Raw genomic sequence first — 23,773 nt, 5'->3', positions numbered from 1 at the left:
GCGCCGACGACCTTCTCAAAGTATATGGTCAAGTTGGCGTTGGGGCTCAGGCTCGCTTCCGGGGCAATACCCCATCTCCGGCATCCTCATAATGGCCAGCTGATCGGCGGCCGAGTTTGCAACGGTGGCAAGGCGCCCGAGCTAGCGTTTCTCGCCCGCCTTGTGGTCATTGAGGTTGGCGGTCTCGTTCTTCAGCAGCTGCTTCTCCGTCTCCAACTCCTTGGCCAGGATCCCCTCCCGGGTTCTGGCCCCCGACAGCATCTCCTCGAGCTCTCCCAGCTTCAGCTTGAGGTCTTTGATGGAGGTGTTGGCTTCGGAGAGCTCTCTGGAATTGCTCATGACCTCGCCCTACGCCACCGTCAGGGCGCCGTTGAGCGTATGCTTCTCCTGGGCCAGCTTCAGAGCTTGCTCCTCCAGCTCCTTCACCTTGCCGGCGTGGTCCTGAGCCAGGGCGTTGAGTGCCTCCTGATGCCTCCGCTCCAGCTCTTGGGTCCGCTGCAGGACGAGCTTGTCCACCTCTTCGTCCTTGCCGCAAAGCATGGTGGCAAGCTTCTCCTCACGCTCGGCAAGGTCCTCCTCTTAGGTCTCCAGTGCGGCCTCATGCTGGGACCGGACGTCTTCCGCTTCGTCGGCCAACTTCTTCGCTATCTCCTGGGCCTTCTTGATGTCGGCCAGCTTCAGGGCGAGCTCCACCTCACGGTTGGCCAGCTCACCCTGGGCAGCCTTCAGTTTGTCCTGGGCCTGGCGGAACCAGTCCTGCGCCTCGGCAATGCGCCCCCAAAGTCCTCCTACATCTTCTCCACCACCGCCATCCTGGACTTGGCCTTGTCCAGGCGAGCACGGTAGAGCGCCTGGAGCTTCCAGAAGCTGGCACCCATGGCCTGGAGCAGCTGCTCCTCCTGGGAGCCGACGCCACCAATGCCCGACTCGTCAACAACCTCGAGCCCAGCGGTGGCAAGCCTCTCCTCGTCGAACACCTCTCCCTCAAAGGGAGCCCTGGTTCTCAACGCGCCAAGGAGATGGACGAAGAGGTCGTCACTGACCCTCAGGTACCTGCCGGAGCCCGAGGCAGCGGAGGAGGAGGGCAGGTCGTCAAACGCCCGCTCCTCGGTAATGGCCTTGCCGGCTCCCTCGGCAGGCCCCTTGCCGGGCTCTTCGGCGGGCCCCTTGGCGGCATCCTCGGTGGCGCCCCTGGTGCCCTCCTCGGCAGCAATCTTCTCCACCTCCGCCGCGGCATCCGCGGCGACGTCCTTGATGGTGGCGTTGACGTCCTTGATGGTGGCGTCGACGTCCTCTGAGGAGAGGTCTGGACGCCATGAAAGAGATAGGCCGGAGCAAAGATTGAAGGTCAATAAGGGAAAGGGGAAAAGAAGAATGCGAGCAGAAGTGGAGAGCGAGTGGCTTACCCATGCCAGGCCGAGAAGCGGAAGCCCCTTCTCCACCAAGGTCTGGCGTCGAGGCAAAGCCACCAGCGCCTGTGTTCTCCTCCCCCTCCTCCGTGTGCACGGCCTCGGTGCTTGGTGTCCTTGCCGGGGACGCCCCTTGGGGCGGTGTAGTCGACGGAGGCGGCACGATCAGAGAAGCCCCCTGTAGCTCCCCTTGGTGCTGCTCCTCTCCTGCATCCACGACACGGTTAACACTGAAGCATCGCGCATGACGCATGTTGATCGAGGGTGGGTGGTGGACTCACGCTGGGGGCTGGGCTGGGGGCTGCTGTCCGGGCTGCTCGACACCACCAGTGGCATACTGGAGGTGCCTGCTGGGGGCTGGCCACTCGCCGAAATCTTGGCCCTCTTTATCCTCTGGGCCAGCATCTCCACATCCCTGCAAGATGAAGACAAATGAGCAACGCCATCGAGGGGGAGTATAAGGAATGAGGGAGGAAAGCAGAGGCTTACTCTTCGTTCTCTTCCTCCTCCTCCTCCGTTGCTTTCCTCTTCCGCTCCAGGCTGAGAGGCCCGAGCTCTCTCTCCGGTCTGAGAGGCCCGAAGTCAAACAAGTCAAACCCAACCCCTACACCGGTGTTTGCCGGCAAGGGGGAGGCGATGGCGTTCGGGCACGCTTGGACGACGAAGAAGCATATGTCTTCTTCTTCAATGCCACGGCTTTCGCCATTTTCTTCATCGCCACCACCCTCGTCTGGCGCACGGGCGCTTCCTGAGCTTGCCGCAACTGCACGGCCTGGTCAAGGCGGACCGGCTCGCCGGAGGTGGCCCGCCGCAGGACCTGCCTTTTTCCGGTGATCGGGGGATCGGCGGTCGTGGCCCTCCCCTCCTCGCCCTCCTCTTACGACGACCCATCGGCGGTGTCTTTGACGAGGGGAGCCCCGGTGTCGGCGCCGCTGGCCTCCCCAGCGGCTGCTGCCCACCGAGCGAGCTCCCCCTCCTCCGCCTCTGCCGTGGCCTTGTCCACCACGCCGCCGGTGCTGCCGGCCTCCTTGACGAGCTTTGCCTCCTCCTCGGCAAGCTTCGCCTCCTCCACCCTGGTGGCGATATAGTCCAGCTCCACCGGGGAGGTGTCCTGGATGAGCCACGGCTCGTCGGTGATGTATATCTCGTGCAGAGTGTCGAAGAACTCCTGCACCACAAGCTCGTCCAGCTCGACCCAGTTCGGGTCGAGGCCATGCGCGTTGAAGAGCGGCATCATGGCGATGATCTCGTTCCGGCGAGAGTTGTTGCTCAACGGAACCACTCCCGCCGGCAGCTCAAAAACGGGCACCTTGTCGACCTTGCCGGCCTTTGCGGTGGCCCTTGCGAGCTTGCCGGACCGCTCGACCTCGCCCTCGTCGTCGACCTCAAGCTGGAAGATTCGCTGGCAAAGATGGGTGTGCCGCAGCACCGTCAGGTTGTTGTCGAGGCCGGGACGGAGCCTCATGATGTCGACGACGTTCACGAAGAGCTAGGCCGGCCTCCCCTTGTCATGCAAAGGGGCGACCCGGCGGCGGATAAAATCCGCCCCGATCATCTCGAGGGTGAGCCCGGCCTGGGTGAGCCGAAGAATCCTGGTGGTGGCGATCGTGAGCTTCGCGTCGTCGGCATCGACATTGCCCCAATCACCACCACAGACCGGCGGCTTCTGGCGAACCTCGCAGAACGCTTGCGGGTCCTTCTCCTCAATCCAGCACCACCGGCCTCGCCATTCTTCCCCCCTCTCCTTCATGGCGCCATCTGGGTACGCCCCCTTGGACCTCGGGATCCAGGCGACGCAGCCAGCAATGGCGCCCCCTTTTTGGATCCGAGGGGAGAAATAATGGCAGAAGAGCACCATGCTGGGGTGCACCCCAATGAAGCCCTCGCAGAGATGGGCGAAGAGGGCCATGCACGCCACACCATTCGGGATAAAATCTAGGAGGCAGAAACCATAGGTGTGCATGATGTCCTTGAAGAAATCGGAGAAAGGGGCACAGAGCCCGCAAGAGAAATAGTCGACGAAGAAGGGGTACCGATGCGGGGAGGGCCCGACACTAGCAGGGACAATAGTCGTGGCCGGATGCCCCGTCTTCTCTCCCCCCATCTTCACGCCCCACAAAGCCTTGAACATCTCCCGAAGCTTGGGCACGCCAACCGTCGAGGGGAAGTAGGCGGACTGCGCCCGCCACGCCACCAGCTCGCTCTCCGGCTGCTCCGACACGCCGGCATCCTTCGCCGCTCCCTTGCCCTTGGTGGACTTAGGCGCCATGGCGGCTGCGAGAAGCGAAAAATCAGGGGATGGCGGAAGCATGGCGGCGATGGGCGAAAGCAGAGAGGCTTGAGAAGAAGGGGACGGCGGTTCTGAGATTGGAGGAAGGCGCAAGGAAGGGGTAAAGTGAGCAGCGCGCCCGCGGTTATTCCTTTTTATGGGGAAGGCGCGGGCCACCTCCTTTCCCATTAACTGCGATACGACGCATGCGTGCGGACGCTGTCCCACGCATGCCTCCCACGTCATGCACGCGCACGACCCCCACATCACGCGTTCAACACGCGTCGTGGGGAAGCGCAGCAGATGGAACAGTGGCCGCGGTAAAAATCCGCCCCAACTGCCCGCGCACCATTTTGGGCCAGGCCCAAAAACGTGTTGCGCTAATGTATGGCCCAGGCCCGGTGGCTCCTATCGGTGTACAAAAGTAGGGGCCCTGCTTTTGACCCCTTTACTTGTGCACGGGAAGTCAGAGCCTCCCGCCACGGCCACGCATAATAGGGCAGGAGGGGAAGCCGGAGAGAAGCCGAAGCCACAAGGAAAACAAAGCAACAACAAGAACCAAGGCCACGAAGATCAGATGGACGAAGCAGGTTTCCCCGGCAAGGACTCTTGCCGGGGGAGCCTCAGCGGCCCCGGCAAGACCATTGCCGGGCGAGCCCGCCCCCACCAGCCGAGCGAGCCACCTTCGAGCCCACCAACGCTAGACAAATGCATTGGGACAGGGCTCGGGAGGCACCTCCGTGGTGGCATGCAGATCTTTGTGAAGGCATTGAATGCTCAAGATTAAATGAGGATAGGAAGGTGACTATCCTCACCGAAGAAACCCACAAGACCCCCGGCAAGATCCTTGCCGGGGAAGCCAGCGCGCCATAGCAAGACCCTTTCTGGGCCACCCGGCAAGACCCTTGCCGGGCCACTCGGCTAGACCCTTGCCGGGCCACCCGGCTAGACCCTCGCCAAGTGCACCGGCAGGGCCACTGCCAGGCTCGAGCCAGCCAAGTCTTCGCCACCGTTCGCATGCAGCTACCGACCCAGCCAGCTGGGCAGGCACCTGCATGGCAACATGTAGCTCTTCATGGATGCTCCACCACCGTGCCACCTCAGCTACCTGCCTGCCTACATGGCACCGCATGCATCGCTGGCCAAGGCGCGTGTCGAAGCGAAGAGGAGCGGCGACGGACGAGACGGACCTCACCCCCGTCCCCGATAAAGCGAAGGGACACCTAAGCCTCGCATTAAATGCGTCTTGTCCTGTAATACGAGCGATAAGCTCGCTACGCTGTAGCACTTTCCACCTCCTGTGTGCCACTGTGGCAGCCCCTTTCGCCTATAAAAGGAGGCCCATGGCACACGGCGAAAGGATTCGGCTCTTTCGACCCTCGAAACACCTAGAGCTAGTTCGAGAGCTCAAGAACACTAATTACATCCACCAAAGCAGGATTGTAGGGTTTTACGCATCTTTACGGCCTGAACCTGGGTAAATCCCCCTTGTGTTGTCTGCTAGTCCCGCTCTTCTCACGATCCCCGCGCCCTGCAACCATAGAAGGGATTCCAGTGATCCCATAGGTGTCGTTTCCCACCGACACTCGTGGCCGCCTCGTTCACTTCTTGACGTCCACTCCAAGTCTCCTGGATTGCGTTTGTTCCCAAAAGATCGCTCCCGAAGGTTTCATTCCGTTTGGACTCTGTTAGATATTCCTTTTCTTCGGAACACTGAAATAGGCAAAAAAATAGCAATTCAGGCTGGGCCTCCGGTTAGTAGGTTAGTCCCAAAAATGATATAAAAGTGTAGAGTAAAGGCCATAGACATCCAAAACGGATAATATAATAGCATGGAATAATCAAAAATTATATATACGTTGGAGACGTATCACGCATCCCCAAGCTTAATTCATGCTCGTCCTCGAGTAGGTAAATGATAAAAACAGAATTTTTGATGTGGAATGCTACCTAGCATAATTCTCAATGTAATTTTCTTTATTGTGGTATGATTGTTTAGATCCAAGTGATTCAAGATAAAAGCTTATAAAACATAAAAATAGTAATACTTCAAGCATACTAACAAGTAATCATGTCTTATCAAAATAGCATAGCCAAAGAAAGCTCATCCCTACAAAATAATATAGTTAGGCCATGCTTCATTCTCATCACACAAAATACTCCCATCATGCACAACCCTGGTTTCAGCCAAGCAATTGGTTCATACTTTTTAACGCGCTTCAGCTTTTTCAACTCTTACGCAATACATGAGCGCGAGCCATGGACATAGCACTATAGGTGGAATAGGGTGGTGGTTGTGAAAAAAAAGGGAGATGATAGTCTCACATCAACTAGGCATATCAACGGGCTAAGGAGATGCCCATTAATAGATATCAATGTGAGTGAGTAGGGATTGGCATGCAACGGATGCACTAGAGCTATAAATATATGAAAGCCCAACAAAAGAAACTAAGTGGGTGTGCATCCAACTTGCTTGCTCACGAAAACCTAGGGCATTTTGAGGAAGCCCATCATTGGAATATACAAGCCAAGTTCTTTAATGAAAAATTCCCACTAGTATATGAAAGTGACAACATAGGAGACTCTATATCATGAAGATCATGGTGCTACTTTGAAGCACAAGTGTGGAAAAGAGATAGTAGCATTGTCCCTTCTCTCTTTTCTCTCATTTATTTTTTCTTCTTCTTTTTTTCTTTCTTTTTTTCCTTTTTTTATTTGGTGGGCTTCTTTGGCCTCTTTTTTTATATGGGCTTCTTTGGCCCCTTTTATTTTTATAAAGTCCGAAGTCTCATCCCGACTTGTGGGGGAATCATAGTCTTCATCATCCTTTCCTCACTTGGGACAATGCTCTAATAATGAATATCATCACACTTTTATTGATTTACAACTCAAGAATTACAACTCAATACTTAGTAAAATATGACTCTATGTGAATGCCTCCGGTGGTGTACTGGGATATGCAATGAATCAAGAGTGAGATGTATGAAAAATTATGATGGTGTACTTGCCACAAATACGATGTCAACTACATGATCATGCAAAGAGCAATATGACAATGATGGGGCGTGTCATAATAAATGGAACGGTGGAAAGTTGCATGACAATATATCTCGTAATGGCTATGGAAATGCCATAATAGGTAGGTATGGTGGCTGTTTTGAGGAAGGTAAATAATGGGTGCATGATACCGGTAAAAGTTGTGTGGCATAATAAAGGCTAGCTATGGTGGAAGGGTGAGAGTGCGTATAATCCATGGACTCACATTAGTCATAAAGAAATCATATACTTATTGCAAAAGTCTACTTGACCTCGAAGCAAAGTACTACTATGCATGCTCCTAGGGGAAGGGTTGGTAGGAGTTAACCATCGCGCGATCCCGACCTCCACACATAAGGAAGACAATTAAAAGAGCACCCCATGCAACAAATTTGTCGCACAACTTTTACCATACGTGCATGCTACGGGACTTGCCAACTTCAATACAAGTATTTCTCAATTTCATAATTACCCAACTAGCATGAATCTAACATTACCACCTTTATATCTCAAAACAATTATCAAGCATCAAATTGATCATAGTGTTTAATGCATTTCCTATGATAGTTTTTATTATATCCAACTTGGATGTTCATCATTCTAGGACCAAATTTATAACCATAGTAAATACCATGCTGTTCTAAAAGACTCTCAAAATAATATAAGTGAAGCATGAGAGATCAACAATTTCCACAAAATCAAGCCACCGCCGTGCTCTAAAAAGTATAAGTGAAGCACATAGAGCAAAACTATCTAGCTCAAAAGATATAAGTGAAGCACATAGAGTATTCTAATAAATTCCAAATCATGTGTGTCTCTCTCAAAAGGTGTGTACAGCAAGGATGATTGTGGTAAACTAAAAATCAAAGACTCATATCATACAAGACGCTCCAAGCAAAACACATATCATGTGACGAATAAAAATATAGCTCCAAGTAAAGTTACCAATAGACGAAGACGAAAGAGGGGATGCCTTTCGGGGCATCCCCAAGCTTAGGCTTTTGGTTATCCTTGAATATCTAGGGGTGCCATGGGCATCCTAAAGCTTAGGCTCTTTCCACTCCTTATTCCATAGTCCATCAAATCTTTACCCAAAACACGAAAACTTCACAACACAAAACTCAACAGGGAATCTCATAAGCTCCGTTAGTGCAAGAAAGAAAAATCACCACATAAGGTACTGTAATGAACTCATTCTTTATTTATATTGGTGTTAAACCTACTGTATTTCAACTTCTCTATGGTTCATACCCCCTGATACTAGCCATAGATGCATCAAAATAAGCAAACAACGCACGAAAAACAGAATCTGTCAAAAACAGAACAGTCTGTAGCAATCTATAACTTTTGAATACTTTTGGAACTCTAAAACTCCTACCAAAATAGGAAGTCCTGGGAACTTTGTCTATTGATGTACTGCAAAAATAATCAACGCAAAAGCACGTTTATGTGATTTATTAAAATTATCCTCGTGTGCACAAAAGTTTCTGTTTTTCAGCAGAATCAAATTAACTATCACCGTAGGTTATCCTATAGGTTCTACTTGGCACAAACACTAATTAAAACATAAAACCACATCTAAAAAGAAGCTACATGAAAATTTTATTACTAAACAGAAGCAAAAAGCAAGGAACAAAAATAAAATTGGGTTGCCTCCCAACAAGCGCTATCGTTTAACGCCCCTAGCTAGGCATAAAAGCGAGAATAGATCTACGTATTGCCATAATAATAAGATAGATCACGAAAACTCATCTCATATTCTCTACGTTCAACAGCAAGTTTTCTTTGAGGCAAGCAAAAGTAATCAAAAGGCTAAATTTAATGGGACAAAAGTCCCCAAGATCAATCTCAGGAGGTATGGGTTCCTCCTTTGGCCCTTCATATTGCACAACCAATTCATCATTATAAGCATTCTTTTGACATAACTTCATGAGTCTATACTCAAGAGAATATCCTAGCTCATTATTTCGAATAGCAAGATCATTATTAAGTTCAGAAATTCTATCAACTAGAATAGTGGTAGGAACCTTTTTTCTAAGGTTTTCATTAAAAGCAACATAGTCCAGAGATTAGAAACACATTATTTCCTCTTGATCGAAGAGGATTGCCTCTATGGGAGGACTGCCAGCGTCCACCCTATAGTCCGCAAAAAATTATTTGGCTTCTTTTATTATAAATCTAAACTCATGTGCCAAAAATATAGTAGTTGCGTGCTTAACAGAAGAATGCTCAATATTAGAAAATTCTAGGAAAATCCTTTGTATGCAAGGATGCATGTGCATAAACTGTCTTTCAAGTTCAACTATAAGCATGGCGATAGCATCCGCAAGACTACTATTTCTATGCAGAATAGAACTACCCATAGAGGGTAAAGCACCGGAACAAGTAAAGAAATCTTGAATAACCCCTTTTCCAATAATATTACCACTACCGATTTGAAACTTTTTAGTATGCAAGATAGGGGGTTCTTCAGCAGGAGCATCAGAATTTTCCATGTTATCATTATTGTCCATATCGACGATAATCTCCCCAATTTCAGACATAACGGCAGAAAATGCAAGGAGAAAGAGAAAGAGGGAGGCGAACGGAAAAGAGAGGGCGAATAAAACGGCAAGGCTGAAGTGGGGGAGAGGAAAACGAGAGGCAAATGGTAAATAATGTAATGCGAGGGAGATGAGTTTGTGATGGGTACTTGGTATGTCTTGACTTGAGCGAAGACCTCCCCGGTAACGGTGCCAGAAATCCTTCTTGCTACCTCTTGAGCACTGCGTTGGTTTTCCCTTGAAGAGGAAAGGGTGATGCAGCAAAGTAGCGTAAGTATTTCCCTCAGTTTTTGAGAACATCAATCCAGTAGGAGGCTCCTCAAAACTCGCACGCACCTACACAAACAAACAAGAACCTCGCAACCAACGCGATAAAGGGGTTGTCAATCCCTTCACGGTAACTTGCGAAAGTGAGATTTGATAGAGATAATAAGATAAGATAAATATTTTTGGTATTTTTATGATATAGATTGAAAGTAAAAGATGCAAATAAAAGTAAATGGGAAACTTGTATGATAAAAGATAGACCCGGGAGCCATAGGTTTCACTAGTGGCTTCTCTCAAGATAGCATAAATATTATGGTGGGTGAACAAATTACTGTCGAGCAATTGATAGAAAAGTGCATTAATTATGAGATTATCTAGGCATGATCATGTATATAGGCATCACGTCCGCAACAAGTAGATCGAAACGATTTTGCATCTACTACTATTACTCCACACATCGACCGACTCCTGCCTGCATCTAGAGTATTAAGTTCATGAAGAACAGAGTAACATATTAAGAAAGATGACATGATGTAGAGGGATAAACTCATGCAATATAATATAAACCCCATCTTTTATCCTCGACGGCAACAATACAATATGTGCCTTGCTGCCCGTGCTGTCACTGGGAAAGGACACCAGAAGTTTAAGCCCAAAGCTAAGCACTTTTCCCATTGCAAGAAAGCTCAATCTAGTAGGCCAAACCAAACTGATAATTCGAAGAGACTTGCAAAGATAACCAATCACACATAAAAGAATTCAGAGAAGATTCAATTATTTCTCATAGATAAACCTGATCATAAACCCATAATTCATCTAATCTCGACAAACACACCGCAAAAAGAGTTACATCGAATAGATCTCCAAGAAGATCGAGGAGAACTTTGCATTGAGATTCAAAGAGAGAGAAGAAGCCATCTAGATAATAACTATGGACCCGGAGGTTGGTGGTAAACAACTCACAACTCATCGGAGAGGCCTTGGAGATGATGTAGAGGCCCTCCATGGTCGATTCCCCCTCCGGTGGAGCGCCGGCGAAGGCTCCATGATGGGATCTCATGGATATAGAAGGTTGCGACGGTGGAAATAGGTTTTCGTGGTGCTCCTAGATGTTTTCGGGGTACGTGGATATATATAGGTGAAGGAGGTAGGTCAGGAGAGCCACGAGGGGCCCACAAGGGTGGGGGGCACGCCGGGCACCCTCGTGGCCACCTCGTTTACTTTTTGATGTCCACTCCAAGTCTCCTGGACTGCGTTTGTTCCAAAAAGATCGCTCCCGAAGGTTTCATTCCGTTTGGACTCTCTTTGATATTCCTTTTCTTCGAAACACTGAAATATGCAAAAAAAAAAACAGCAATTCGGGCTGGGCCTCCGGTTAGTAGGTTAGTCCCAAAAATGATATAAAAGTGTAGAGTAAAGCCCATAAACATCCAAAACAGGTAATATAATAGCATGGAACAATCAAAAATTATAGATACGTTGGAGACGTATCACAGCTGCCCTCTCGGCGGAAGCGGGCACGCTCAATGCGGATGCAGCGGCACTCTCGTCGTAGGCGGCCACGCTCTCGGTGCAGGCGCGGCGCTCGGGGGGATGTGGCCATCGTACGGGCCTTCACGAAGCATTTCCACAGCGTCAACTTTGCAAGAAGGGGTTGTGGGAATGGGGATCGGAATTTGTGGATTCGGGGGCTGCCGGCACTAGAGCAGACGAGCCGACGAAGCTTAAGGAGGAAGACTTAAATAGGCCCAGATTTTTTCATCGCAAACGATTCCTGCAAAACAACTGTGTGTGATGTTGTAGATATTTTTTATTAGCTGTCAAAGACGAATTTGGAGTAAAGTGGCAACGGATGGTGTTTTAAATGTAGGAGAAAATTTGTAGTACTAATACAACTGTCATGTCAAATTTTGTAAAATTTCAGGGGTCATTTGACCTTTTAAGTCATTTAAGTGGTTTTCTAGCCATTTAATGGACGTAATTTAAAATTTGAACTACATGTACATGCAGCAGCTAACCAAAACGGTTTGAAAAGTCATATTTTGTGTGCTTATATGTGATTTAATTCCACGTGCAGTAAATTGGAAGGAATTTTCAAACATATTGGTCTAAGGCTATGACACAATTAAGCATGGAGTGCCATTGCATTTAAATTCCAAAAAAATAGGGCCATTTGCATTTCTGCCCCTATCTCGAACCACCTAGTCAAATTTGCCCTTAATTTCAAAGCATGCTCAAATTTGCCCCTCTGCCGTTAAGTCACTACTCAAAAATGCCCTTCCGTCCAGTCAAAGTCCTTTGACTGTCAGAGGCCCATGTGTACTATAGTAGACGAAAAGCTACAGTATTGGATAGAAAGTGCTACAGTACTGTACGGAAGGGCATTTCTGAGTAGTGACTTAACGGCGGAGGGGCAAATTTGAGCATGCTTCAAAATTAGGGGCAAATCTGAGTAGTGGATTCGAGTTAGGGGCATAGATGTAAATGTCCCCAAAAAATAAAAACATGTAACCTTGCTTGAGGTAATGTCATACCACCAACATGATGTGGTACAAAAATTTGCCTGTTTGACAAAAGTTTGGACACACACCCCTCACAAACCGGAGTAACTCACTAGAAGGCTCGTGGTTCTGAGAGGGGACAATGCATGTTTGCTGACGAACGGCACATAGCTTCCTCTTATGGCCTTCAAAATTTCTCTACGTGTAATGTGCACTGATACTAACTGTCATGTGCAAATTTGGAAAATTTCAGGGGTCATTTGACCTTTTAAAGAGATTTAAGTGATTTCCTAGCCATTTAATGACCGTACGTAATTAATATTTGAACTAGATGTACATGCAACGGCTAACCATAACGGTTTGAAAAATCATATTTGTGTACTTGTGTGCGAGTTAATTCCATGTGCAGTAAATTAGAAGGAAGTTTCAAACATACTGGTCTCACGGCATGGACACATGCATGGAGTGCCATAGCATTGTTATTCCAAAAAATGAAAAAATGATCAAAAAAACTTGAAACCTTGCCTAATGTAATGGCATGCCACCAAGATGATGTGGTAAAATTGGCTTGCTTGACAAAAGTTTGGACACACACCCCTCACAAAACGGAGCAACTCACTAGAAGGTCCGTGGTTCCGAGAGGGAACAATGCATGTTTGATGACGAACGGCAGATAGCTTCCTCTTACGGCCTTCAAAAAATTTCTACGTGTAATGTGCATTGATACTAACTGTCTTGTGAAATTTGGAAAATTTCAGTGGTCATTTGACCTTTTGAAGACATCTAAGTGATTTCCAAGCCATTTAATGACCGTAATTCAAATTTGAACTAGATGTACATGCAATGGCTAACCATAACGGTTTGAAAAATCATATTTGTGTACTTGTGTGCGGGTTAATTCCATGTGCAGTAAAGTAGAAGGAATTTTCAAACATATTGGTCTCACGGCATGGACACATGTACATGCATGGAGTGCCATGTCATTTTTATTCCAAAAAATTAAAAAAATGATCAGAAAACATGAAACCTTGCTTGATGTAATGTGATGCCACCAAGATTATGTGGTACAAAATTTGGCTTGCTTGACGAAAGTATGGACACACACCCCTCACAAACCGGAGCAACTCACTAGAAGGCTCGTGGTTCCGAGAGGGAACAATGCATGTTCGATGACGAACGGCAGATAGCTTCCTCTTACGGCCTTCAGAAATTTTCTACATGTAATATGCACTGATACTAACTGTCATGTGAAAAACTGGAAAATTTCATGGGTCATTTGACCTTTTAAAGACATTTAAGTGATTTCCTAGCCATTTAATGACCATAATTCAAATTTGAACTACATCTACATGCAACGGCTAACCATGACGGTTTGAAAAATCATATTTGTGAACTTGTGTGCGAGGTCAAAAATTATCAGACGATGTAAATATCTGGTGTTCAAAATAGAAAATCTAAATTCCGGCAAGACAACCGGCCCCACACGATTAGCACTCTATTTCGCGCCTCGAGTTTTGGAAGGTGGGTGGCCGGCTTTATTAATCAGACACGACTCTGCATTGGGAACCGTCAGCTATTATGTTCACACACGGATTTTGCTGCGGGAATCATGTGTAATTCACACTACAGTACTCGTAAATTCCGGCGACCAGCGTGTGTACTATTCTCGACGATATAGATTCCGGCTGCCAATAAATACTACATTGCTCATGTCGTCCCGCCTGCATTATCATCTAGATCCTTCCCTTGCTCGCCCTCTCTCTCTCTCTCTCTCTCTCTATATATATATATATATATATATATATCTCAAATCTCTACCATGGCGCCACCGGTCTGCCCACGCGTCGACGAGGAGTAGCCACCCCCGAGGAGGCTCACTCGAAGAGCATCGACGAGGACACCTACGCGCCGCCGGACGAGGTTGCACCGGACCCCCCAACTTTGGATTGGTTTTGGGGCTAGTAAGATCTTTGTCTTTGGAAGTTGCTACCGCCGGCTGAGAAAGCCAGGCAAGTGGATTTCAGGAAGGAGATGGTGGAGGAGGATGCCAGGTACCGGGCAGCCTGTGAAGCCCATGATGCTGCCTGGAAAAAGGAGGCGGCGGAGCTTTGGGAGCGGGTGCATCGTCATGCAGAGGAGGTGTACGAAGACGGGTACTTTGCGAGGAAGGCCAGAGGTTCTAGGCACCTCGTCGCTGCATGGAGTTGGGCCGATAAGCTCCAGCGTGCCACCGAAGAGGACCTCGGTGGGCGTGTCTGTCTCGTGTCCGCGCCGACGCAAATCCGGCTAAAAAATGGTCGGGAATGGGTCGATAGGCGGACGAAAAGCGGAAGCGCGTCCGTTTGGGTCGGTGCGTTGGGCCAACTTTTTTGTCCGCGCGCGTCCATTTTGGTCAGCGCCGACCCAAATAGAAAAGTCGGGCCAGTGCGCCGACCCAAACGGACGCGCGTCCGCTTTTCGTCCACTTGCCGACCCATTCCCGGTCCATTTTTGAGCCGTATTTGCATCGACCCACCTCCCACGTCACTGCCACCGCCGTCTTGCCCCAGTCTCACTAAAGCTTCCCACCCCCACTCCCCGACACAGTCGCGATCAAGAAGCCGCCTCGCCGCCCCCAGCTCCTTCGTCGGACATCGACACACTCTTCGGACGTCGCCAGGGCAACTAGCTAGTCCGAGGGCGGGGCGACTCCCTTCGCCGGCCGGCTCCCTCGTCGACGCTCGCAAGCTGTTTGACAGTTTGCCAAGGTACAAAATGGACGCCGCCGACGAGTTCCTTTTCCATAATTTTCTTCGCGACTCCGATGATTCCTTGTCCGATGATGAGGAGGAGATCTTGGCTGCCGTGTTGGTCCATCACCACCTCAATAGCCAGTGCATGTTTTTCCGTGGCTCCATACTTGAGGCTGTGGCATCTCAAGATCTCTGGATCTGGCAATCTTCCTTTGGCATGGCCGGATCACACAATGATATCAACGTGCTTCAGTGCTCGCTAGTGTTTGCTAGACTTGCCGAAGGCAACAACCCACCGGTGAATGTTATCATCACCGGCCACAACTACGACAAAGGATACTACCTAGGTGACGGTATCTATCCTTAATGGACCACTACTATGAAGACAATCCCCAACCCTGTCGGAGAGAAGAGGAAAAGATTCGCCCAAGAGCAAGAGAGTGTTAGGAAGGACGTCGAGCGTGCCTCTGGTGTTTTGCAATCTCAATGGGGCATCGTTCAGTATCCTGCTAGGACTTGGAGTACGAAGAAGCTGTGAGAGGTGATGACTGCTTGTATGATCATGCACAATATGATCGTAGAAGATAAGCGCCCGAAACGTCTCTACGGTCAAGGGTTCCAGTTTGAAGGTGAGAATGTTGTGTCTGAGCATGGAGGAGCGACAACGTTTAAACAATTCACCCAATTTCATCATGACATGCGTGATTGGGAAACCCACATGCAACTGCAAAATGATTGGTTGAACATATTTGGGCTCATGCTGGCAACCAATAAATGTATCTTTTTATTCGGCTTGCAAAACTATATCAAGACTATTTTATTTTTATTCGGCTTGTAAGACTATGCTATTTATTTGCTTGAACTATGCTATTTATTTAGTTGTGGACTATATGTTTGATTGTGAAAATGCATAATTTCTGTGTGAAATAATGAAAAATTTGTGCTATTTGTTAAAGAGGGTGGCCAGCCGGCTACGCCGACAAATATGGGTTAGCGCGTTGGGTGTACTGCCAACCTAAATTTCAAACAGGGCGGATGCCGAGCGGGAGGCCGATCCAAACGGACAAAAGCGCCGTCCGTTTGGGCCGGCGCGTTGGATTTTTTTTAGGGAAGACCACACTGCTAGTTTTATTGAAACTCAAAATAGGTTTACATTGTCTACGAGCTTGCTTACAACAATGTCAGAAAGCTCGTCCAACCAGCTAAAAAAAGTCTTATTACAATAACAAAAATGAGCTAGCACGCGGGCCGGCGCATTGGAGTTGCTCTAATATTAGTGCATAGATTATAACTCATCATCATCAATCAATCAATCAAAAAAGTTACTCCTTTCTCCGTCCGTCTACCTCTTCCAAATCCCCAACCCGCCCCACTTTTCTCCACTCCACCCAGCGTCCGGATCCCATCTCACCTAGCGGCGCTCATGTGACACTCCGGCTCGCGCTCTCGCTCACGCTCTGCAACCCACCTGTCGACGCGGCTGTTCCAACTGGAGCTTGGGCGTATCTAATTAAGCCACCGGGTTGGAATCGGGGGCGATGGGGCAGGAGGGGATGGGCTACAGCAGCGGCAAGGCCGGCGGCGGTGGGGGAGGGGCCCTGCCGATGACGGCGGCGCGGGCGCGTGGGGCTTCGCCGCTCAGCACCCACCATCGGTCGCGGAAGATCAGCCGCACCTTCAACAACGTCAAGATCACCGTGCTCTGCGGCCTCGTCACCATCCTCGTCCTCCGGGGTACCATTGGGCTCAACCTCTCCCTTCCGTCCCAACCCTCCGACGCCGATGCCCTCGCAGGCGCCAAGGCCGTTGAGGACATCGACCGCATCCTCCGCGAGATCCGCTCCGACTCCGACCCCTCCGACCCCACCGACAGCGACCTCGACTCCTCCAGCGTCCTTTCCAACGCCACCGCACTCAACTCCTCGGAAGCCGCCGCCGCCTATGCCGCCGCCGTGGGCAACTACGCGCTCGGTCCCAACGTCTCTGGCTGGGACGAGCAGCGCCGACGGTGGCTCGCGCAGAACAAGGGCTTCCCAGCCACTGTCCCCGGCGGCAAGCCCAGGATCCTGCTTGTCACGGGGTCGCAACCAGGCCCCTGTGACAACCCGCTTGGCGACCACTACCTGCTCAAGAGCACCAAAAACAAGATCGACTACTGCCGCTTCCACGACATCGAGATCGTTCACAATCTTGCGCACCTCGACAACGAGCTCGCTGGTTACTGGGCCAAGCTGCCGCTGCTCCGCCGACTTATGCTCTCCCACCCGGAGGTCGAGTGGATCTGGTGGATGGACAGTGACGCCCTATTCACCGACATGGCCTTTGAGCTGCCCCTCTCGCGCTATGACAACCATAACCTCATCATTCACGGTTATCAGGATCTCCTCTTTGAGAAGCACTCTTGGATCGCGCTCAACACCGGCAGCTTCCTCTTCCGGAACTGCCAGTGGTCACTCGATCTTCTCGCTGCGTGGGCTCCTATGGGGCCCAAGGGCTTCATCCGCGAGGAAGCCGGGAAGATACTCACCGCATACCTGAAGGGCCGTCCAGCATTCGAGGCTGACGACCAGTCTGCGTTGATACACCTCTTGCTCTCGCAGAAGGAGAAGTGGATGGACAAGGTGTATATAGAGAATTCATACTACTTGCACGGTTTCTGGGCTGGGCTGGTGGACAAGTACGAGGAGATGATGGAGAACCACCATCCAGGGCTTGGGGATGAGCGGTGGCCATTTGTGACACACTTTGTTGGGTGCAAGCCATGCGGAAGCTATGGTGATTACCCAGTAGACCGGTGTCTCAAGAGTATGGAGCGAGCATTTAATTTTGCCGATAACCAGGTGCTGCGCCTGTATGGTTTCGCACACAAGGGGCTGGAAAGCCCTAAGATCAAAAGGATCAGGAGTCAGACCACAAAGCCTATTAACGACAAGGAGAACCTTGATGTGAAGGCCAAGATGTCGACCACTTCTTGAAGCTACTGAAGATAAGGCAATAGCATAGGCTCTCTTCAAGGTCAGCATTTTGTCACTTGGTTGTTGTTTTAGTTTCTACTATTTTTTGCTTATGGATTTTTTTTCTTGTTATGTGTAACAGTTAGAGATTGCACATGTTATGTTTATCATGAACTTAAATGTGGTAGGAGCTCAAATCAGATGGAAATATCTCAGTTTTGTACTCAATTTCATTTCAGTGTTACTTTCTCGCAGGACAAGTACCCGTAATGTGGTGTTAGTATCTTGTAGTGATTTGTGTTCTATGTAGTGTTGAAGTGCAGTTTTGAAGCAAAGCTAATTGCTTAGCTAATTTAGAACATTTGGCCCTATAGGCTATAATAGTGCTATGTTAACTGGAAATATTTAGCCCTATAATAAGATCCCGCGGGGCATATGTGCCAATGGAGGTCCTCACGCTCCAAACTTTGTTACTCCCTCGACAATTAATATGGACGGAGGGAGTAGTTCATTTCGTATTTTTCTTGTTCGATGGTGGCATTTACCGAATTGCCATCTTTAGTGCCTAGATATGTTTGTCCAAATTTTTTTCATGGAACCATTGAAGAAAAGATGCGATCTGAGCATATCATAAGTGGCTAGATTCCTTGTGGTAGAATCTGTCCACCTAGGTTACAGTCCTAAACTTAGCATGGGTGTTCGCATTTTTTAGCGGTATGGTGTACCTGTTAAGTACGATGTGTCCATGGTCACTTTGTCAATCTAAAGATTTCCATTTGGAGTTCATTTTTCAAAGAAAAAACTAGTATTTAAGAGAAGATAGTATCTCACCCCCTTGTAATGAATTGTATTACATATTTTAAATAATGGTAATAGTAGAAGATAAGGAAAAGATGGCCCTTATTTACAACAATGCAAGCTGCTTACAGAGGTGTTTCCTTAAATAATCCAATTTTTGTGGAAGCATCAGTGCTTATATCATAGTACTGGGGACAATCCGTATTTTGTGGAAACATCAGTGCTTATATCTATAGCTGGGGTGTGTAGTTAAGCATCTGCTCTCTACAAATAAGTGCTGGTGCCTAAGGTAAAGCCGGTTTATTTTTCTAGACTCCTTTGCTCCCCACAAATAAGCACCGATGCTTAAGTAAAGTCTGTTTATTTTTCTAAACACCTTGCATTGTACATGACCTTGGTTGCGGACTTGGTTTAGTTCAAGTCCGTTAGTCTTGGCTATTGAGTTGGGTTGGAGTCCATCTTTGGAATTGTATGCATTTGACATTCGAAGTTATCCTGAGTGAACTATGTGTACACTTGTTTTCAAATTGATTTTATTGAAATCTATATTGTGAATGAACTACGTATCACATGTTTTCAGATTGCTTTTATCAAAATCCGTGATATAGTTGTGAAGCATATTTTTGCAGCTTCACATATTATATGAACAGAAGCAATACTATTCTGCATATATGCAGACGCAACTTGTCCATCAGAGAGCTGATGCCGTTTTAAGATCAATGAGCATTCCCCAAACAAATATTCATATTCTTTCGAGAATAACTTTGTACTTATGCAAACGTCCATGCTCTGTTTTTTTTCCATGGATGCAAGAGAACAGTGTTAGAAATTTAAGGTTTGTGGTCTACTCTATATTCCTCCGCGTTTATTGGTCCCGCTCACAATTCGCTAATTCACATATATGAAGCTGGGTAGGGACCTTTTATTATCTTTTAAAAAAGTCCAACTCTTATATACAATTAATTATTGCATTTATTATCTTTTCAAAAGTCCCAACCCTTGTATACAAATAATTATTGCTCTAACATGTGGTCAAAGCTAACCTCGAAAAACGCATTAGGCCCTATATACATGGAAGGAGGGAGTAGTTACCTTCTTTGCTACTCCCTCCGTCCGGGTTTATTAGGCCTAAAGACAACTTCTCTTAGACCAAAACACATAGTAATTTGCTCACATTAATTCTTTTATTACATTCCAATGCACTCTCTCACATGCATGCAGCCAATGAAAAAACATGCATGAAGTATATTAATTTTCCAGCCATGGCACTAACAGTAATGGCTTTCAATGCAACCAATGAAATGGTTGCATGCATGCACCTTCCCAAAGCGGGGCCTTATAAAAAGGGACATGCTTGTGATGCTGAGAGGCCTAATAAACTCGGACGGAGGGAGTATTAGAAGGGAGTTGTCTCCATCCTCTTCAGGTCTTTTACTTTCCAACCAATCTATTTACCACAAAGCTAATTTCTGACTCATCAGAATTTAGGGATAGATTGGAATTGGAACGAGTCCATCTCTGTTCGATCGAGCTCCCTTGACTCCTCGTTCCTCTGATTTTCTTTCCTCTCCCGCATCGCTGATGTCAGGATCTAGCTAAGTTTCAGATCCAGGACTAGGGATTTGAGGAGAAGGATTGCGGAATTTCTCCGAGATCCAGAGTATTTATATTATCTATGAGTTTACTTGGCCATCTTGGCTAGTCTTAGAGAAAGAGTCGATGATGACTGCCAGCCACAACCCGGTTGTTATATAGGCGACCAGCTCCGGGCAAGGAGGTGAAATGGAGCAGTAACTATCAGTAACGTTAGAATTTAAATTGTAAGGCTAGCGACGAACGGTAATAGTGAGGAGCTATCCCAGTCGTACATCTCTCCGAAGTGTTATCTGCTACAGCTAACTAAAGAAATACTGTTATCTGCTACAGCTAACTAAAGAAATACAACGACAACCTCAGTCCTGACATTGCTCCCCTTGAGTTTCGACGTGTCCTCATAACGTTGCTGCATCCCCCCTCCACGCATGTGTAGTTGTGCTGAAAAACTCCGGGAAATTGTACGTGCTGGTAGATCGATCCATCTGATAAGCCATTGTACAACAGGTACATTTTGTCTTGGAACTCGGTGCACTTGGAGGACTTCTGCTGGTCCAGTCTTCAGTGTACCATCAGCATTAACAAATGGCAATTTAGGACCAGGGATGGACTTGTTGCCTACGTGTTTCTTCAACTGGCTGACATGGAACACTGAATGGATTTGTACTGTGCTTGGCAGCTGTAATTTGTATGCAGATTTTCCCACTTTTTGAATCACCAAAAATGGCCCATAGAATTTGTTCTGTAACTTCAGTGCTCCTTTGAACCCAAATGTTGCCAATCTATAAGGGGCCAGTTTGAGATATACAACATCTTCCGTTTGGAAAGTTCTTTCAACTCTTTTGGTGTCTGCATATTTCTTCATTCTGTTTTGAGCCAGTAACAAATTTTCCTTCAATTGCTGCAATGCTTCTGCATCTTCAGGTCCAAGAATGGCCAGTTTTGAGATAAGTGGTGGAGGAAAACCATATAGGGCTTGGAATGGGGACATTTTGATTGCAGTGTGATAGGTAGAATTGTACCAGAATTCAGCCAAAGACAACCGAGAAAGCCATTTCTTAGGTGCTGGTGTAGTCATGCATCTTAAGTATGTTTCCAAACATTGATTTACTCTTTCAGTCTGCTCATCAGTTTGTGGATGATATACTATATTGTATCTTAATTCCACTTTAAGTGTAGATAATATATCCCTCCATAGCTGACTAGTAAATATCTTGTCCATGTCAGATATTATCATTTTTGGAGGGCCATGCAACCTAATTGTGTAATCAACAAAGGCTTGAGCCACACCGAGCACTGTGTAGGGATGAGACAGGGGAATAAAATATGCATACTTGGTAAACCCGTCCACTATTACCATGATGACATCCTTTCCTTGAGAGTTAGGCACGCCCTCAATGAAGTCCATAGATATGTGTTGCCATGCCATATCAGCCACAGGGAGTGCTTCCAGAAGACCAGGCTGTAAGCAATTTTCATGCTTAGCTCTTTGACAGATAGGGCAGGCATTAATGAAAGCTTCCACTAATGATTTTACTCCAGGCCAGTTAAAAATGCTTTTCACTCTATGATATGTTGCTCTTCTTCCAGAGTGACCACCCACAGGAGAGTTGTGCAAAGCTATGAGTAACTTGTTTCTTAACTTAGGAATGTTGCCCACAAGAATTTTTCCTTTATATCTTATTATCCCGGCTGTTAAGGAGTACTCTCATAGTGTGTGATCATTCTTAAGGAGCAATTTCTCCCACAACTATAGACTGTCAGGGTCTTTCTAGTAACTATGTACCAGCTCCTCTGTGTAGCGCCCAAGATGTGATTCGATCCCAATCACGTGATGAATTCATGATTGGGCCACAATCACATTTCGAGCGCATAGCAAGGTGGATATGATTACAACATACCATGTACTGAATAGATAAGAGTGCCAGATAAAGGCTTACACTCGCCACAAGCTACAACATCAATACATAGCAATCATCATACAGAAGAGCAGGATCCGACTACGGATGAAATCAAACGAAAAAGAAGAACGACATCCACCCTGCTAGCCCAGGCTCCCGACCCGGAACCTATCCCTTGATCGAAGAAGAAGAAGAAGCAGAAGAACTCCAAAGAAGCAAGCATCACACCCGCGTCAGATCATCGCATTACCTGTACCTGCAACTGTTGTTGTAGTAATCTATGAGCCACGAGGACTAGGCAATCCCATTACTATGGATATCAAGACTAGCAAAGCTTAATGGGTATGGAAAGGATATGTGGTGAGGCTACAGCAGCACTAAGCATTGTATGGTGGCTAGCTTATGAGTACAAGAATAAGACGAGAAACTACGCGAACGGTCGCAAACTGGTAATGGTCAAGTGATCCTGAACTACTTACGAGTCAAACATAACCCCACTGTGTTCTCTTCCCGAACTTGCTCGAAAAAAGACAATCAAGGTTACATACACGGTTGGTGGATTTTAATTCGGATCTGATGTCAAGTTCTCTACAACCGGATGTCCCAACTTAGCCCACGACAAGCTCTCACGATCAACGAAGGAAAATCCTTCTCTCGGGACAACCCGATCAAGCTCGGAATCCCGATTCACAAGACATTTCGACAATGGTAAAACAAGTCCAGCAAGACCTCCCGGCGTGCCAACACCCTGATATTAGCCGCGCGTATCTCGTCGGGCCACGACCGAATGGGACATCCTACGAGGAAAACCAAATCCTTGAGTTTCCTTGTGGCGGCCCCGCAGTCTACCCGTTTGGGACCAACACCATCAGCACTGGCCCCCCTGTATTATGTTAAATTACTCCTCGGGTAGCGCTAACTCCCTAGGCATCAAATTTAATATCATGTTTATTATGTTGGGCAAATGTTAAAACCAACGTTGGGTCTTGCTGGAAGAGTTTTATTTAAAGCGAACTGTCAAGGGGGCCCATACACCCCGACCGTGTTAGGAATGCAAAATTAAGGAACATAACACCGGTATGACGGAAACTAGGGCGGCAAGAGTGGAACAAAACACCAGGCAAAAGATCGAGCCTTCCACCCTTTCCCAAATATATACATGCATTAATTAAATAAGAGATATTGTGATATTCCAAGATATCCATGTTCCAACATGGAACAACCTGCAACTGCTCCTACAACTAGCAATGCTATAAGAGGGCACTGAGCAAAGCGGTAACATAGCCAAACAATGGTTTGCTGGGATGGTGAAAAAGGTTAGAGACTGTTTCATGGCATACTAGGAGGCTTGATAAACAAGTGGTAGGAAGCGTGACATAGCGATAGCATCGAGACAACTAGCATAGCAAAGATAGTAGTGAGATCCAAGGTGACGGTCATCTTGCGTGAAATCCCGCTAGGAAGAAGACCGATCACCTTTAGGTGGAGGACCTCCAAGAGTTTCAACAGGCAAATTTTGTTTAAGGATAGATGGTTGATCAAAGAACATCTTATCTATTTCATTTCTTTCATTCATGTGCATATCATTTTCGTGATCTAGCAAATATTGTTCTAACAGATTAGTAGGAGCCACGGCAATAGAAGCAAGACCAATAATTTCGTCTTTACTAGACGATTCCTTATCATGAGGTTGTCTACGAAACGTAGAAAAGTTACATTGATGAGATACATCACCAAATTTAACAATGACAGTTTCTTTAGCGCAATCAA

General features: G+C 47.5%; 1 protein-coding gene across 3 annotated transcripts; it reads left to right on the top strand.

The window, feature by feature from the left end:
• The first annotated feature begins 16,078 nt into the window (after positions 1–16,078).
• Positions 16,079–21,670, top strand: LOC119320864 (probable glycosyltransferase 2). Of its 3 annotated transcripts, XR_005155073.1 has the most exons (3): positions 16,079–17,772; positions 21,027–21,189; positions 21,330–21,670. XR_005155073.1 is itself a non-coding variant. In XM_037594786.1 (2 exons), the coding sequence occupies exon 1, from the start codon at positions 16,296–16,298 to the stop codon at positions 17,730–17,732; it is 1,437 nt and encodes a 478-aa protein (XP_037450683.1). In that variant the 5' UTR covers positions 16,079–16,295; the 3' UTR covers positions 17,733–17,772; positions 21,330–21,670. The 3 variants fall into 3 exon arrangements, 2 of the variants coding, with proteins under 2 accessions (XP_037450683.1, XP_037450682.1); XM_037594786.1 differs by lacking the exon at positions 21,027–21,189; XM_037594785.1 differs by lacking the exons at positions 21,027–21,189; positions 21,330–21,670 and adding an exon at positions 20,610–20,941.
• Positions 21,671–23,773: the final 2,103 nt, after the last annotated feature.

The sequence above is a fragment of the Triticum dicoccoides genome, chromosome 6B, assembly GCF_002162155.2.
Source record: "Triticum dicoccoides isolate Atlit2015 ecotype Zavitan chromosome 6B, WEW_v2.0, whole genome shotgun sequence".
In the NCBI taxonomy this organism is placed as follows: Eukaryota; Viridiplantae; Streptophyta; class Magnoliopsida; order Poales; family Poaceae; genus Triticum; species Triticum dicoccoides.
The sequence above is the reverse complement of the archived record's forward strand: the minus strand, read 5'-3'. Positions and strand labels throughout refer to the sequence as shown.